At 34.9% G+C, this 19,259-nt stretch overlaps 1 protein-coding gene across 1 annotated transcript in view; it reads left to right on the top strand.

Annotated features, from left to right (window-relative positions):
• LOC111046981 (flavin-containing monooxygenase FMO GS-OX-like 4) overlaps positions 1–9,424 on the top strand; it is a 32,207-nt gene extending 22,783 nt beyond the window's left edge. Inside the window, 3 exon segments of the mRNA XM_022332637.2 lie at positions 598–751; positions 5,317–5,480; positions 9,039–9,424. Coding sequence (XP_022188329.2) covers positions 598–751; positions 5,317–5,480; positions 9,039–9,350 — 630 coding nt within the window. The 3' untranslated portion in view covers positions 9,351–9,424.
• The last annotated feature ends 9,835 nt before the right edge of the window (positions 9,425–19,259 follow it).

The following is a 19,259-nucleotide window of genomic DNA, read 5'->3' as shown; positions in this document are numbered from 1 at the left end:
TATGGCACTAGTCTGGAACGCAAAATAAGTGATCAAAGTATTTTATTCAGAACATTCTACGTAAGATTCATAGCGAGATACAGATATTTCTGCTTTATAATTGGTGTGAAATGAGAGTTTGGATTTGATTTTTTTTCATTTATACCTATCTGCAACACGTGCCCTGAAATGTGACTGTGTTATTATCCATTTCTATTTTTGAAGGTCAAGATCATTTTAGGAATATTATAAGTCATAATAATGATTGAAAAGTTCTCTGCTTGGAAATACCATAATGTAATGAGTCATCAAGCCTACCTACTTCATCATTAAAAAAAAACATGCAGATAGATTATATATTCATCTTGAGAACAATATTATTTCGAAATATTGACAATACTCTGTATTTTCTATGATGAAAATTACTTCTAGCCTTCAACTTGTGTCCTTCCAGTTGATTTTTGATATAGTAGTTAAGCAACGTACATTTCCTGATGATTTTCAAATCATTGAATCAATTTTATAATTACGATACCAGCCAGTAGTAGCCTACACGTATTCGCTAAATGTAATTATTATCATTTTAATTTTTATGACTCCAATGTTTTTCCTCGGCAGGTACTTCTAAGTCACTACATCAAAGAAGGGATACTCACAAAATTTCCAACCAATGTGAAATTGAAACCAGAAATTGAAAAGATTGAACAAAGAACAGTGCACTTTTCAGATGGAACAATCTGTCCAGACGTGGATGTTCTGCTATATTGTACAGGTATCTTATGGTACAGAATATTCAAGAGAAATCAGAAAATTTCTTCTCAGAGAATATTATGATAACTTACTAATACTGTATTTGCTTTGCCAAGTATTGATTATCACCCACCAACTAGAGATTGATGCAAGAGAAAAGATGGGATACTGGTACAGAATTGTAGGGGATTTTATTCTCTATAAGCTCAGTTGTATCAAATTTATTCCCAACCACTCCGTTTGATGGAATAATGACTTGAACTATAGAAAGATAATACATATCTTGGAATCTTGGGCTTCTCAAAACTTACGTAACTAATTTTGAAACCATTTATTTTAAATTTAATTCAATGCTAGTAGAAGGGAGGATCCTGGTTCAGAATTTGAGACCCAATTCAATTTTCTTCATTGATTTATTCATTGAGTACTTCCGAGCTGGATGGCATCGAGAACAGAAAAAATCTGGTGTGGTGCACTCATACAACTTTCCTTGCCGTTATGAAAATTTATCAACTGACGCTAGTGTTCCCGCGCATCTCAAGTCTACTTTTCTAAGATCTGAGCCAGCTGGTGACAGGACAATAACGCTAGATATACACGAGATCTGCTATCTCTTCATAGTGAATGATTTAATAGAATCAACAGTTGCCAACAGTTTGCAATTGACTAATCTTATTTTCTCGAATTTCGAGCTTATTTTCAATTTTAGGTGAAAATGTTACTGAACATTAATTGTAGAGACTTTTATGCTCAATCTTTTCCACTCGAATTTTTTGTTTAAATTGTATCTGAAGCCTGATAATTGGGAATCTAAAACCAAACTTTGCATAGATGGCGCAGTGCTGCTGAAATTTTTACAGATATGAGACTTGCGGCAGTTGATAGAGCTTATCAATGACTTTTCTAGGTATGAATTTGATCAAAATCGTTGGAGCCGTTTTCGAGAAAATCGCGAAAAACCCTGTTTTTGACAATATTTTTGCCATTTTAGCCGCCATCTTTAATTGCATTTGATCGAAAATGTTCGTGTTGGATCCTTATAGTGTAAGGACCTTAAGTTCCAAATTTCAAGTCATTCCGTTAATCGGGAGATGAGATATCGTGTACACAGACGCACATACACTCATACACACACACACACACACATACAGACCAATACACAAAAACCACTTTGTTGGACTCAGGGGACCTTGAAACGTATAGAAATTTGGAAATTTGGGTACCTTAATTTTTTTCGGAAACCAATACTTTCCTTACCTATGGTAATAGGGCAAGGAAAGTAAAAACACTTTCAATAATTGTTTTCCCGAAACCACCTGTTGTGGTAGTTTACATTGAGCAAATAAGTTGGACAATTAAGATTAAAGGACATAAAAAAGTATGACTTGAGATACATAATTTTAAAATTCAAAGCTAGCTACAACTTTTCTACGATACACTTTTTTTCGAAAAACGGAAGCGTTTATTAGACAAAATAATTCTTAAATTTATAAGGTGAAAATTTCCTGAAAAATAGGTATTGTGGCAAATGTAATAAATGACAAAGCTCATTTCTTCATTCTATTAAAACAAAATTGACGATCGATTCATCCTTAAAAGGATGAAATCAAATTCAGCTCCATATCCAGGTTTGTAGCTCAGATGTACTTGTTTTACGAAACCATTGTAGTTTCAAACTTCTGGTGACGGAGGGTTCTGGCGGTAAGCAAGCTGGGGGACCAAAGGGTTCCTGCGTTTCCAGGCTATCTTCTTCTTCCTTGCCCTCTTCCCATTATTTGGGGTCGGCTCTCCTAACACGCAGTCGCAAGATCCTGCGATCTTGGGTTGTCTCATTTACCAGGTCCAATTTCTCCATATTCTTATGGACTAGAGAAATCCACGTGAGGCGGGGTCTGCCTCTGCCCCTTGGCTGCGGCTCCATCTCGAGCACTTTTCTCGTCATGTGGTTACGCGGGCGTCTGTTAACATGACCATACCAGCGCAGTCTCCCCTCAATTATTTTTTCAGAAATTGATGTCACTTTGAGGCTGCCCCGGACATGAATGTTTTTGATGTGGTCCAGCCTACTAACTCCCCCCGCCCATCTCAACATTCTCATTTCTGCCACATGGAGTTTATCTTCCTGCTGTTTTTTGAGCGGCCAGCACTCGGCTCCATACAGCATTGCTGGACGCACTGCAGCTTTGTATACCTTTCCCTTAATGTGCACAGGCATTCTTTTGTCACAGAGTACACCAGTCAGCTCTCTCCATTTCATCCACCCAGTATTTATCCGACTCGGAACATCTGCATCTATGCTGCCATCATTGCTGATAATCGAGCCTAGATATTTGAAATTCTGAACTACCGGCAGTGGAGTACCTTAAAGGTGTATGTGAGCCTGGTCATTATTTCTACCAAAGTTACAAAGCATGTAGACTGTCTTTTCTCTACTGATTCGAAGGCCAGCCCCCTCCAGTTTCTTACGCCACAGGTCCAGTGCTTGTTGCAGCTCTCTTGACGTTTTCCTGATGAGGACAATGTCATCTGCATATAGTATGTCCCATGGAGGTGGATTTTGCGTTTCTTTGGTGAGGTAGTTCATCACAAGACTGAAGAGGAGTGGGCTCAGGGCTGAACCCTGATGCACTCCAACCTCCACATTAAACTCCTCACTGGTTCCAGCTGGACTCCTCACCTTTGTCTTAGCTCCACGATACATGTCTTTTACCACATGTACGTAATATTCTGGGACTCCTTGTGCCCTCAGTGCACTCCAAATGAGCTCTCTGGGCACTCGGTCAAACGCCTTCTCTAGGTCAATGAAAACCATGTGTAGATCCGATTTTCTATCTCTGTGGTTTTCAACTAGAATCCTCACAGAGTGTATTGCGTCCGTGGTAGACCTACCAGCAACAAATCCACACTGATTCTCTGTTACAGATGTAACTCCCAGAAGGCGTTTGTTGATCACCCTTTCCCAGATTTTGAAGGTATGTGACATGAGTTTTATTGCCCTGAAGTTTTTGCAGAGTCGTACATCTCCTTTGTTTTCATAGAATGGGACAATATAGTTCTTTCTCCATTCATCTGGGATGCCTTCACTTAACACTGCATTAAAGACATCAGTGAGAAATGTCACTCCTGAACCATTCAGTATTCTCCACATTTCCACCGGTATTTCATCTGGACCTAATGCCTTATTATTAGCCATTTCTTTTAGAGCCACTTGCACCTCCTCTACCGTAATGAGTGGAATTGGTCCCATTGTTGGCTGAGATGGTGGTAGTGCCTCACTTGGGAATGTTTCATTCAGAAGATGACTGTAATACTCTTTCCATCTCTGTTTAATGTCCTCATCATTAGTGAGAAGTTGACCTTCCTCATTTTCTATGAATTTTACTTTTTTGATATCTTGACAGTTGTTGTTGTGTCTTTGTTTGGCAGTTTTGAATATTGATTTTTCATCTTCGGTGGTCTCAAGCTTTTTGTAGAACTCTTCCTCTGAAGCTGCTTTTTCCTGTGCAACTGCTCTCTTGGCTGCTTTCTTGGCTATTTTATACTCGATTTTGTACTTTTCTCTGTCTTCCTGTGTCTTGCTGCCCTGCCACTGTTTGGAAAGAAGCTTTTTCTCCTTCAGAATGGCCTCTATTTCTGGTTTCCACCATCTTGTATTTTTGCCACCCTGAACTACTCCCTTCGAAACTCCAAGACAAGTTCTGGCTGTGACCAGACAGAATTCCTGAAGTTTGCTCCAGATGACACTAACTGGTTCATTTTGAGACTCAGGAGACTCAGAGTGAAGGTATTGTTCCATCCTCAAAGAAAATTCTCTACCTTCATCTTTGTCAAGTTTTTGCCAGCGTATCTTTGCAATTCTCTCCTTTTTTATTTTGAATGGATGTGACATGTCAAATTCTGCAACCAGGATTCGATGCTGGGCAGTGAGAGGTTCTCCTGGTATGACCTTACAATCTCTAAATGTTTGAAGCCTCTCCCTATTAGACAGTATGAAGTCGATCTGTGATGCTGCATTTCCACTTCTGTATGTTATCAGGTGTTCTTGCTTTTTGGAAAAGAAAGTATTTATCAAAGCCAGATCATGTGCTGATGCAAACTCAAGTATTTTTTCGCCCTCCATGTTGATTGAACCATACCCATAGTTGCCATGAATTCTGTTATAGACTGTTGTAGTCTGTCCAACATGCCCATTCAGGTCCCCACAGACATACCTCATCTCAGTGGGAGGAATTGTAAACAAGAGATCATTCATTTCTTCCCAGAATGTATCCTTTTCAATGCTTGTACATCCTGCCTGTGGTGCATAAGCACTTATGACATTCATGCAGGGTTGATTATCTAGGGCGAATTTAATAGACATAAGTCTTTCACTAACTCTATTCACCTCCACTATCCTCTCCTGCAGATCTCTATCCACAACAATTCCTGCGTTTCCAGGCTATGTACTATGTAAACTAAGACCCTGCCAAAATTCAGCTAATTTTTTGCTCATCAATGTAATATTTATTTATCTATATGAACTGTTCCGGGTTCATCTGAGCTCATTTGATGTTTCTACTACCTAACATCTTCAATTTATCATTTCAGGTTACAAATACAGTTTTCCATTTTTGAGTGTAGATTGTGGAATATCAGTGGAAGAGAACTGTGTGCAAGCTTTATACAAGCACTTTATAAATATAAATCATCCAACAATGTGCTTTGTAGGTCTTCCATTTTATGTATGCGCATTCACAATGTTTGATCTGCAGGTAAGGAGATTATAGAAACATTCAGTTTCACAAGTAAATATCAATGATGTAGGAGTAGGAACTAACATTACATTTTACTAATTAATCAACATGTAGCCCATTGATTGACATGATAAATAATTCAACCTGATAGATATATACAGAATTAAAATTATCCAAACATAATATAGAAGAACATAATGCAGATAGTCATTTGAGATTTAACAGATCGATTTTTAAATTATGTGGCACCTGAGTAAATTTGAGTTTACAGAAGTGATTATACTTTTGATACCGTATTTTATTACCGAATGATGATCAGGACTATCCTTGATAGGCCTATATATGAAGCTCTATTCAATCTTAGTTATCAAGATGAATTTGAACTGCATTTGGAACTGAACTTTAATTATAAAAATAAGCAATACAATATTCTGGCTGCCTACAGAACTCATGATAGTAATGTTTATACCTTCATTGATAATCTTAAATTACACTATGAAAATCTTCCTTCTAATAAAACTTATATTTTAGTCGGAGATATCAATATAGATATATTAAGTAGCAATCCGAGAACTGAGATGTATTTGGATGCTATGTATGAAGCGGGATTTATTCCTTGCATTGAAAAGCCTACTCGTGTAGACAGCCGTACTGGTACTTCAACCTGCCTTGACCACATTTTTATTCGACAGGGGAAATTCAGCGAGGTTCGCGCTGGTGTGCTGCAGGTTTCAGTAACCGATCACTATGGTGTAGCATTGGAGATTACTGACTACAGTCACAACAACTCTCATGAAGAAGATAATAATATTAAATTCCATATTGAGAGTGATCGTTTGCGGGACCTGTTAGCTCGCCGGGGCTGGGGCGCTGTGCTTTCTCAGTCAGATACCAATCAAGCTGCAATCAATTATTTGAAATAATTAAGGATTGTTACAATTTAGCTAAAAAACCTCTTGCTAAGACAAATGCTAAACTGAGAAAGCTTAAGCCATGGATAACCCAGGGCTTAGTTTGTTCCATTAGAGAGAGAGATAGATTGCATAAGATTGCCAAGAAACAACCCTTTAATCCAATACTGCAAAATCAATTTAAATCTTATAGGAACTATTTAAATAATCTGATCAAAATTACAAAAAATAACTATTTTAGAGTAAAAATAAATAATTCCAAAGGTGATCCAAAACAATTTTGGTGTACTGTTAATGAAATAACAGGTAAGAATAAAAAAAAAGAACAATTCCCAATAGAGCAGTTCGTTAATATTCAGGTTGATACTGATGTTCATAAAACGGTTGCTAATGATTTTAACAACTATTTTTCTTCAATTGGCCAGAGACTAGCAACCAAATCAAGATTAGTGGAACTCCAATAGCAGATGATAGGGACTATAGAATTGATAGAGAACTTTTGAATTTTCAAACCATTTCAGATAAGGTTATCCTGTCAAATATTCAACAACTTCGAGGTATGTCAGCCCCGGACTATGATGGCATATCTGCTCGTTTTTTAAAAGAAAATATCGACCTGTTTCTGTCTCCTTTAAAGCATATTTATAAGCACTGGTATTTTCCCAGACGTTTTCAAAGTGGCAAAGGTATTTCCACTCTACAAGGGAGGTATCAAGTCGGACCATAATAACTTCCGTCCTATTTCAATGTTGAGTGTTTTTTCCAAAATATTAGAGAAAATTATCAAGCACCAACTTACCTTATATGTGGAACAGAATGGCATTCTCTCTGAGCGACAGTTTGGATTCAGGACCAACAGATCTATATCTGAGGCATTATTCCAGTTGAACCAGAAACTGAACGTGTCACTAAATCAAAATAAGAAAAATCTACTTGTGTTTCTAGACCTAGGAAAGGCCTTCGATACGGTGGATAGGCCCAGGCTTTTAAAAAAACTTAATCTTATAGGAATACAAGATAAGGCGTATAAATGGTTGGAATCATATTTGACCAATAGACAGCAGATGGTGCAAATAAATGGAGTAGAGAGCGACTTGAAGAGCATCCAATATGGTGTGGTACAAGGAAGCACTCTGGGGCCGCTTTTATTCCTAATTTACATCAACAATCTACCTAAACTGAATGTAACCGGAAGCCTGTACCTGTTTGCCGATGATACAGCCCTGCTGGTTTCTGGTGATACGAGAAAAGAGATGTACGAAACTGCTGTGAGTGACCTTGCAAAGTTGAAAAAATGGCTTGATCATAATACATTAACTCTGAATGTGAAAAAAACTAAATACATGGAAATTTCATTGAGAAACACTGTTGAAGACACAACTCAAAGTTTAATGTTACACTCTTGCAATGATTTGCAAAGCTCCACTTGTGGTTGTCCGTCGATAGAACGTGTGAGGTGCTACAAGTACTTGGGCGTAATGTTCGACGACAACCTCAATTGGTCAGCACATATTGCATACATCAGAAACAGAGTTCGTAAGGCTATATTCTTGTTCTACGAGCTCAATAACATATTAAATCAGAAGGAACTCAGGAACATATATTTTGCATACGTTCAGTCACTAATACAGGGTGGTATAATCTCATGGGGTGGATGCTATAAAACTAATTTGGAACCTTTAAAAGTAGCACAGAAAGCTGTTTTGAGAGTGGCATTGAAGAGAGACAGTAGATCCAACTCACATGACCTGTATATAGACTTCAATGTTTTGGATATCAGGCAATTATTTGTGAAAAATGCACTAATTTATATGTATAAGCACCATACTGATATTTTCATTAGAAATACCCACACATATCCCACCCGAACAGCTACAATTTCAGGAATAATAACACCTAGAATTAACAAAACATATTCATCCACAAACATTTATTACATAGTTCATATGCTTTTCAGGAATATTCCCAACAAACTCAGAGAATTTGATGCAGCATCTTTGGTAGTGTACAAAAAAATTGTGAAACTTTGGCTAAACGAAATAGGTAGGGATGGAACCGAAAATATCATTAGCTCAGTTTATAGGTTATAGAGTTTTATACCCAACTTATTCTAGATGAAGCAAGTAGGCTACTAACTAGTGGACGTTCTCAAGCTCCGGTAAATTCTATTTTTCAATAAGATAAACTAAATTTCAAATCTCTTTATTTCTTTACTATCCTCACCTGTTAAGTTCTCATACAAGTTCCATCTTAATCATTTAATCCAGATTCACCCTTACTCACAGGCAATAGCCTATGTAAGGGTAGTTCTCATTGCTGTCATATTCTGTATTTTGTACAATACAACAAATTGTTACTATTTTTACTATAGTCTTTATTATGCTATGCTTATGAATTTTATGTTATGTTATAGTAGTACTGTATTTAATGTTGTGCTGTGCAATATACATAAATTTTGTAAAGTGTTGAAGAGAATAAATTTGATTTGATTTGATTTGATTTTCTAATAATTCCAGAGTTTTCAATTTTTAATTCTGTATTGGATATCGAAGTATTAGAAATGAGTTAATTTAATGACATTATTTGTTGTTAAGAGTACCGTACATCTTGAAATTGAATTCTTTAGTTCCATTATTTTTGTATTTGAATGATTTTATTATTATAGGTGAGAGCATTTCTTCGCATTCTGAATGGTGATGCAACGTTGCCAAGTAAAGAGTTGATGATTTTGGACACCCAGGAAGAGATGGAAGCTCGTGCTCAAAAGGGTTTGAAGAAGAAACAATTCCATATGATGGGAGAAGATCAAGGACCTTATTACGATGACTTGGCAAAACTGGGAAACTTTGAATCCATTCCTTCTGTTTTGGCAAAGCTACACAACGAGAGCAGTCGGCGATTTCTAGAAGATCTTGTGAATTATAGAAACGATGTCTACAAGATAGTTGACAAAGACAATTACATAAAAGTCAAATAACAAAAAATTACTACGAATCAATGAAGGATCAATTTTCTATTCTTACACAATAAAACCTATTATTATTTAAAAACCTGTTCTCTTTATGCTTCAAATCCTTGTAGGTCTATAGGTATCCTATACTATTAAACAAGCAATTTATGTGCATATGTTTGGATGTTTAGATGGTTATATGTCTGTATTTTACCGGATCTCGACAACGGCTATAACGATTCTCACGAGATTCAGAACATCATATTTTGACTGCAGCCGTGGTCTAGCGGTAGAGTGCTCGGCGCGAGTGTTCTCGGATCAATTCCCGAATTTTCCACTTTTTTTTTGTTCTTAATTTTTTCCCTCAAAACGTATACTTATAAATACTTTTTTGAAGGAGAGCAGCTCTCATTATTTTCAAAAGTGATTTATTATGGGATCTGAATCTCATATCATCATCAAACATTATTCCTAAATGTTTTAAGCTGTCACAAAAATCAAGTTTTTGACAATCACATCCGTTCATGTGTGGATTATCAAGACATTCTGCTTTATGACCAATTAACTTAACAAATTCATTCTCATTGACATTAAGTCTCTGATTTCTGAATACTATTACTTTAGTCTTTTGTGAATTTATTTTTAAACTATTTATTAAAGAAATATTTAATTGCCAAATCCAGATCTTTCTGCATTAAACCTAACCCTGCTCCTAAATCTTTATGTATTATATATAAAATATTATCATCAGCATATTGCATAACTTTACTTTTAAATTTCAGGCTTGCGAAATCATTTACATAAATATTAAATAAAATCGGTGATAGTATGCTACCCTGAATCAATCCGCATGATTGTTCATAAATGCCACTAATGTAGGTACCTATTCCAATTTGCAGAGTTCCATCCACGAAATAATTACTGAATAACCTTAGTAGTTTGCCTCCAACACCTATTTTTATTAATTTCTGAATCATGCTTTCATAATTAACAAAATCGAAAGCTCTTGTCAGGTCGGTTGTTACAGCTATAACAAATTTATTTTCATTTGAAGATCTATTGATGTCACCTGTCATATTCTCTAATAAATCAATTGTCGATTTTCCGAGGATAAAACCAAATTGACTCTTATTTATTATTCTATGTATGTTTAGATGTTGTTGCAATTGTGCACCTATGAAATGCTCAAGAATCTTCATGAAAACTGAAACCGAACCCACTGGCCTGTAACATCCCATATCTTTTTTTGAACCTTTTTTGAAGATTGGTCTAAGATGCGTTACCTTCATAAGTGGTGGTATAACTCCAGTCTCAACAATTTTGTTGACTAAGTGTATCAATATCAATCTCAAGTAAAATACATTATTGATTAAATCTTGTGGTTTGATCTTGTCTGGACCTGGTCCTGATTTTCTGTTTAGTTTATTAATGACCCAATAGAGTGAATCTAAGTTCATCTTTTTGAAGTTCATACTTAATCTTTCTCCTACTGTATAATTTCCATAATTAAAACTATGTGCTAAATCAAATTTTTGTCCTATCATCCCATCATTGATGTCCTCAATTGCTGATTTGAAATTATTTTTAAATTTTTCTGTCAAGTCTTGTATGCTTTTATCATCTATCACTTTAAAATCACTCTTTATTAAATCTATTATTGTTGGTTTTCGTTTTTTATTGATAAATTGATTGATAATTTCCCAAGTTTTTGTCGTGTTATTAAAATTTTTAGAAGACAATCTAAGGTAATAATTTCTTTTTTCAATACGAATCTTATTTGTCAGTTCGTTTCTGAGTGTTTTAAATTGATTCCTTAATTCCACATTATTTCTATCTCTCTTCAACCTTTGCCATGTGAGATTTTTATTTTCAACCAATCGCTTGATACTGTTATTAAACCAAGGATTCTGTTCTTGTTTTTTATTTATTTTAACCTTAATAGTACTTTTATCATAGATGTTGTTACATTTTTCAAGGACCACATTATATATATCTGATGGGTCTCTCAAATCTAGTATTGGCCACCAGTTCTCTTTTTGGATTAATTCATTCACTTTTTTAGTGCTAATAATATTTTTATATTCGTTCTCTATGTTATCTATAAGTGGATATTCAATTGAACTTATTTTCACCCCTGTCCAATAGTGATCCGATATTTTATTCTCAACCAGAAAAGCTATATAGGAATTTTCATTGTTTACTTTAACATACATTTACATGGTCCAAACAAGATGAAACCAACACATTATTATAAAACTCTTCTCTAGTGAGCCTCTGAATACTGTTACATAGACCATTAGAATATAACACACCCAGGTAATCATCCGATCCATTTCTATTATTCAAATAACATATAGTAATGTCACCCATCATTATAATATTCTTTTCATTTTTGATTTTATTCATGCCAACAAATATTTCCAATTCTTCGTTAAAACGATTTATATTCTGATCAGGGGGTCGATAAAATGCAGCTATTAATATTGATTTTTCCCCACTATAGATTTTCAAACATAATAATTCTGCGGATGCGAAATCATAATCTATATGTTCTATTTTAAAATTCTCTCTATAAATACCTAAACCTCCGCCCCCTCGACCATCCTGCCTACACCTAAAAACATTAGAATATCCAGGAAACCCATATAAATCAACTTCTTCCTTTCTTAAATTGATTTCACTTAATACCATTACATCAATGTTACAGAGCACTTCATTTATTTCCGATTTCAATGTATCCCAGTGTTTCCTTAGTGATCTTACATTAGTGCTTATACAGATAAATTCATTGAGAGTATTATCTATCTGTTTTAAAAACGTTTTTGATTCGTTCCAGTCTTGAAAATTTACAAATTTATTATTAAAATTCAAATAATCTTCATCTAAGTCTTGCATTTGCCAATAATGTTGCGATGAAACACAAATGCAGTATATTGAAAGAAAAAAATTAAAGGATGAAACTTACAAAAATTATGTAACAGAGCTATTAATCCGTACTGCTCTATGCTACTCGGTAAGCAAATACTAATACAATTATTGCCTACCTACATAACCCCTCTATAATTGTGATCACAAATAGTTTTTTCTTCATTGATTGGATTGAATGTCCACATTCTCACCCCCAACATATATAATTTATTTATTTATTAGATAGAGCAAACTATATAATACTTGGGAAGAAAAAGGAAAAAACAGGCTCCTATCCAAAACTTCCTCTGCAAACTAAAGAAAAAGAAACATAATAATCTGCGATGTGTGTTATCTACAAGAAAACGGGAAAGAATAATATGAGCAAGGTTTATGCTACCATCATTACTTCCCAGCTGATAGTCTGAAAGATTTGATTTGTCTGAAAGTATAGGCCTAATACATGAAGAATTAGAAAAAAATTAAAAACAAGACAATATTAAAAATCTGGTGTGGCGCACTGACACAACTTTCCTTGCCGTTATGAAAATTGATCACCTGACGCTAGTGTTCCCGCGCATCTCAAGTCTACTATTCAAAGATTTGAGCCAGCTGGTGACAGAGCAATAACGCTGGAGACACACATGAGGTCTGCTATCTCTTGATAGTGGATGATTTAATAGAATCAACAATAGTTTGCAATTGAATAATCACATTTTCTCGAATTTAGAGCTTATTTTCAATTTTAGGTGAAAATGTTACTGAACATTAATTGTAGAGATTTTCATGCTCAATCTACTCCACTTGATTTTTTTTGTTTCAATTGTATCTGAAGCCTGATAATTGGGAATCTATCTGCATTGATGGGCGGAGCTCATGAAATTTTTACAGATATGGGACTTGTGGCAGTTGATAGAGCTTATCGATGACTATTTTAGGTATGAATTTGATCAAAATCGTTGGAGCCGTTTCCGAGAAAATCACGAAAAACCCTTTTTTTGACAACATTTTCGCCATTTTAGCCGCCATCTTGAATTGCATTTGATCGAAATTGTTCGTGTCGGATCCTCATAGTGAAAGGACCTTAAGTTCCAAATTTCAAGTCATTCCGTTAATTGGGAGATGAGATATCGTGTACACAGACGCACATACACTCATACACACACACACACACACACACACACACACACACACACACACACACACACACACACACACACACACACACACACACACAACACACACACACACCACACACCACACACACACACACACACACACACACCACACACACACACACACACACACACACACACCACACACACACAACACACACACACACACACACACACACATACTGGAACAAGGTAACAAACGGGGAGGTGAGAAATGAACATACATTGCGGGGAGGCTGATTTACACACATTTACACACATGTTGGAGACTTAATTTTTGTTTTAGAAAGTATATTAATATGTGTTCAATACAGTTGTAACTTTTTTTTTCTGTTAACTTGAAAAAAAAATTACGCATTAAACCTACAAAAAGGGGAGAAATGTGTGTACACTTTCACTGAACAAACCGAGGAGAAATGTGTGTACACTTCCACTGCACAAAGCGGGGAGAAATGGTGTGTACACTTCAAACCCACATTCCGAGGAGGAATTGTGTGTTTAGTTTAACTTACAAAGCGGGGACAGAACCGGTTCTTAACACAAGTTCTGGCTGCAACACTTATTTCGATATTTACTATTCTATTTGATCATAGAATACAATATCGTATGGGTCTTCGAAAGCCAGTTACATGCACGTTGATTTTTGTACGATTGTTTTTTGCCATCCTTATGAATTCGAATAAGTGCAACTTGTCAAACATCATCTGTTTTGATCTAATAGAATTTTATAAGGACGGTAAAAAATCGATGTGTATGTAACTGGCTTTTACTAAACAGGCTTCACGAATTACAATACGATAATAGGATAGTTGATACAATACATGGTTTTAATTCAGATTCATTCATTGATAGAAATAAAAGGAGATTCCGGTGTCGATAGCATCGAAGTCGCCAGGCTGGTCTGGATCATTTATGAATTTCTCAGTATTAGTCCAGGCGCTGGCTTACATTGAGCATACATGAGAGAGGCAGAGAATTTGACTTCGGATTATTGTTAGGGGGTCTTTAGTGTATATGAAACTCGATGTCGTCACGTCCCAGGGTGGTCGACAGCTTGGGGGAGAGGGGGGTAAGTTGTAAAAAACGCGCGTTTATAAAATCACCTGTCCTGCAGTTACTATTCATAGTACAGCTTTTAATTTTCTCTCAATATTATGTACACATAACTGGCTTTCAATGTAGTCTTATACATTTTTGCGATAAACCGCATAGTTTTTCCGTAAAAAAATAAAATATCTCGAAAAATGTATTTTTTTATTATGGACTTTTTGTTATTTCTCGAATATTCAAGTAATTAGCCGACTTAGAGGAAAAGGCTCCCGATAAACGTTGTAGGCCGTTTCTTGCTGAATCCAATGATATATATAGTTTGGGGGTTACGATCATAGATGCGGCGGTGGGAGGGGGATAAGTAGCACTGTTACGCTGCGGCGCGGTCCTCCCCCATGATTAATGTGCGTAATGGCCTGTCTATCCCATCGCTCCTACTAGTCTATGCATTCAAATTATGTATTTCAGGAACGCTATCTTATTTATCTCTTTCCTGTATAGGGCTACTTGTAATATAAATATAAAGAAAATAATTAAAAATCTCAGTACCCTTTTTTAAAAAATATATTTTATCTATCTGTAGCTATCTGTAGCTATCTTATGTATTTTCGGTCGCTGAACACGATTTTTCAACTCTCAAGCCTTAATAATTGATAATTTTCATCATAATATACTAATTATGGTCAAAATTACAAACTTCATCTCATTCTGCAAGGAAACTAAGAAATGACTATTTGAAATAAACGAAATTTGGGTTTCAAGAAATATATTAGGATAGAATAAAGTTAATATTTATATATGTTTATGTTCTATTGTTTTCATTTCAAATTAATTTATTGTGATGCGCTGCAGGCTAAATTATATTATTAATTGCACACTGGCCACGCTTACTTGATATAGTGGTCAGTTAATTTCCAAGAAATATTTGTGGAATTTCTTAGTTCTCCATGGTGGAAATGGAATTCATCATTCATTCATTATCATAATGATTATGTTTAGTATGAAAATGTTAATCTTTCGTGAATCTTCAGTTTGTCGTGGACTTTTGAGAAATTATATCCAATATAATAATAGATATGTGTCAAATCAAAATGAAATGAAAATTTAAATATTCATTCATATTATTTCTAACAGTATTATTATAATAATATTTCACTAACTTTCGATTGATTCATCCATGAACGTTTTCCCGTTCAGACTGTTTTGAAATGGTAACAAGTTGTTCAGTATCAGAATTTGGGATTCGAATAGTTTTGGGCCATGCCTGTTATTCTTTCCCAAACATATTTATATGATTTGTAATTTTATCCACAAATGAATGAATGAATGTATGTATTCCTGCACGTAGCTGACGTATGGATTATTCCTTTATAGATTCTTGCATGTCACATTAATAAATCTCTGCCACAGATTTAGAAATCAAGTCTCGATGGTTTGGAGAGCATATTATTGGAGTGATTCTTTTACTCTGCTGCTTCTAATATGTTCACTACTTTTGTTTGATTTTAGACCATAGACATGAAAAGCTATGTCCACCTGTATCACTCCATCTTTATTGAGAATTTTCATAACTCTTCTCATCACAAAGTTTCCATAATCTTGCAGCGTATTGAAGTTTTGAAAAGTGAAGTAGGAGTTGAATTCAGGAGAACCATCATTATGCGAATTTGTCAACGATATTTAGGGATTTAGTCAAATCCACAACTAGTTTCACTTACAATTTCATGGGCCAAGTGAGATTAAGAGTTTTTTTTTCAAATATCCATCAGATGTTGACAGAGATTGTGGTTATTGTAGAAATGCATACTGCACTAAAAGTTCAATGCTGAATTATCTTTAAACAGCTACCAAGTAAAAATACAGAGATCAGATCTTTTTGTTCTAGAATTAACTTAGACTAGGATTTTTGTTTGATTGCATCGTGGAGAATGAAAGAACTCTGTTTCTTTTTATAGGTGAGAATACACTTTTACAATTTGCCACAAGTATGTTCAGATAAAAATCGTTGGAGACCGAATAACTATTTCTTTCTATACGTTCAAAAGAGAATCACACACTTCTTCACTTGCTTCCAGACCATTGATAACATTATGCAGATTCTGTTGTCCATCAGAGTCTTGAAGAAAAATGTTATGTTCTCTTGAGAAGATTATGCTTCTGGAAATCATTCTCATCTCTCATTATTCTTGTTTTACTTCATTAGATGACTTTCAGTCTCCAGTGATATCCATAATGATGTCAACATACTTGAACAGAATATCTTTGATGGAAGATTCATTTATGTAGTAGCAGGCATTTTAGGAAAGCCTTTGAAGAACTAGCTATTCCAATCATTCAGTTTTGGATGATCGAATGAGGGTTTGCTCTAAAGCATGATCGGTTGTCACATTTATTAAATTTTCAAGGTTTCATTTGACAGAGAGTCAATGTATTGACTGTATAGAGTTAATGTTTCCTTATTGGAAATTATTTTTCACTTCTACGTGTATTTTTTTATATTTTCTAGATATGACACAGACTTTATAACATAGTTTGTGTGATTGAATGAAGAAAAAATTATGGGATCTTTTCTCGAACAGTTTCTATGTGCAATACCAGAGTCCTTCCTTATGAGCATGAATACAATTTAAGATAATTTAAACTATGTTACAATAATCAGTCATAAATTTCAAGTAGTCATTGATTTTGATTCTAAAAAAACTCTACAAATAGCTCCTGACTTCTTTCAAATATACTTTGACAATCTCTCATATTTGAACCGTTCATGAGTCCTTGTAGTTGTTTCATTGAATTGATTGCTTGCTCTCACACCTTAATTATACTGATCTCTCCTCAATAGATTTCCAACAGTATTCTCTCCAAATATTTCAAATTCAACAAAGATATCTCTCATTCCACTTTCATTCAAGTACCACCTCAAGACAATCAGTCAAACTCAGCCATATGAGTAGATATAAGTTACAGAAATCAGTTGATAAAGCTGCGTTTACACCAAAGTTATTAACAAAATGTTAATAACTTAATATTTATAGATTCTATTAGATTGAACGGAACTTGGCAAACACATATTATGTCTATAATATGTATGATAAGTTATGTTCAATCTAATAGAATCTATAAAGATTAAGTTATATTAACATCTCCTTAATAACTTTGGTGTAAACTCGGCTTTAGAGTTGTATTTCCTTTGTAATCTAATATTTAGTCATATCACATGGGAGTAATTGGCATTATTTGTGTTTCAACTGTAAATTTATATTAAGAAAATATTTTACTCCTGTTACACCGTGCTCTATATGGGGTAGCCTATATTATTTGTTTAACTTACTCCATTACTTGACTTTCGCAATTCCAAAGTGATCATTGAACTAAATCGAATAATTATTCTCTCTTAATGGAATATCGGTTTTTTATCGATTGAGAAACACATATAGGATTCCACCCAGGATGGTTTTTCATTACAATGTAATCATAAATAATGATAATGAGATGAAGTTTTTATTTTTGACCATAATTAGTATATTATGATGAGAATTATCAATTATTAAGGCTTGAGAGTTGAAAAATCGTGTTCAGCGACCGAAAATACATAAGATAGCGTCCCTGAAATACATAATTTGAATGCATAGACTAGTAGGAGCGATGCGATAGACAGGCCATTACGCACATTAATCATGGGTGAGGACCGCGCCGCAGCGTAACAGTGCTACTTATCCCCCTCCCACCACTGCATCTATGATCGTAACCCCCAAACTATATATATCATTGGATTCAGCAAGAAACGGCCTACAACGTTTATCGGGAGCCTTTTCCTCTAAGTCGGCTAATTACTTGAATATTCGAGAAATAACAAAAAGTCCATAATAAAAAAATACATTTTTCGAGATATTTTATTTTTTTACGGAAAAACTATGCGGTTTATCGCAAAAATGTATAAGACCACATTGAAAGCCAGTTATGTGTACATAATATTGAGAGGAAATTAAAAGCTGTACTATGAATAGTAACTGCAGGACAGGCGATTTTATAAACGCGCGTTTTTTACAACTTACCCCCCTCCCCCCCAAGCTGTCGACCACCTTGGGACGTGACGACATCGAGTTTCATATACACTAAAGACCCCCTAACAATAATCCGAAGTCAAATTCCCTGCCTCTCTCATGTATGCTCAATGTAAGCCAGCGCCTGGACTATATGCAGTATCCACTCAGCAGCTCTTATACAAACACAAACATTAGTTTCGTTTTACTTGGAATAGTAAGACATTATTTCATTATGTCCATTATTACAATGGATCAATTCAGATCCAGTTAGCTGTTAGAGTAATATAATGTAATTACATTCTATACTCACTGTTCAGATCAGCACAATGTTTATAGCCTACTGTATGCAGTGAGTATAGAATGTTACATTCTATACTCACTGACTGCATATTTATACTGCGTAATAGATTTTATTGATTGTTGCAAAGATTTTAAGTCAATGATTCAACAGGAAATCCATGGTAATATTCAACGATTTCAACCTAATGAATTAGATTGTTGTATGACAAAATTGAAATCCCGACAACGTAAATAATTCAGTGAAGTTAACTGTACAAGGTTACTTTTTCTCGTATTTTATTGAGTGATAATGGGAGATGATTTCTGATTCCATATTTGGATTCAACCTTTTGAAGTTTGAAACTTTCAAAGCTGGAATTTTTTTTTTAAACTAGAACTTTTAGGGCCGGTTTCCGAGCTCAGGATTTAGCTAAGTCCCAGACTCTAAACAGCAATAGTCAGAAAATTGGCTTTCCAAAAGG

Source organism: Nilaparvata lugens, chromosome 6 (genome assembly GCF_014356525.2).
Source record: "Nilaparvata lugens isolate BPH chromosome 6, ASM1435652v1, whole genome shotgun sequence".
NCBI classification, from domain to species: Eukaryota; Metazoa; Arthropoda; class Insecta; order Hemiptera; family Delphacidae; genus Nilaparvata; species Nilaparvata lugens.
This window is presented reverse-complemented; position numbering and strand designations above follow the sequence as displayed.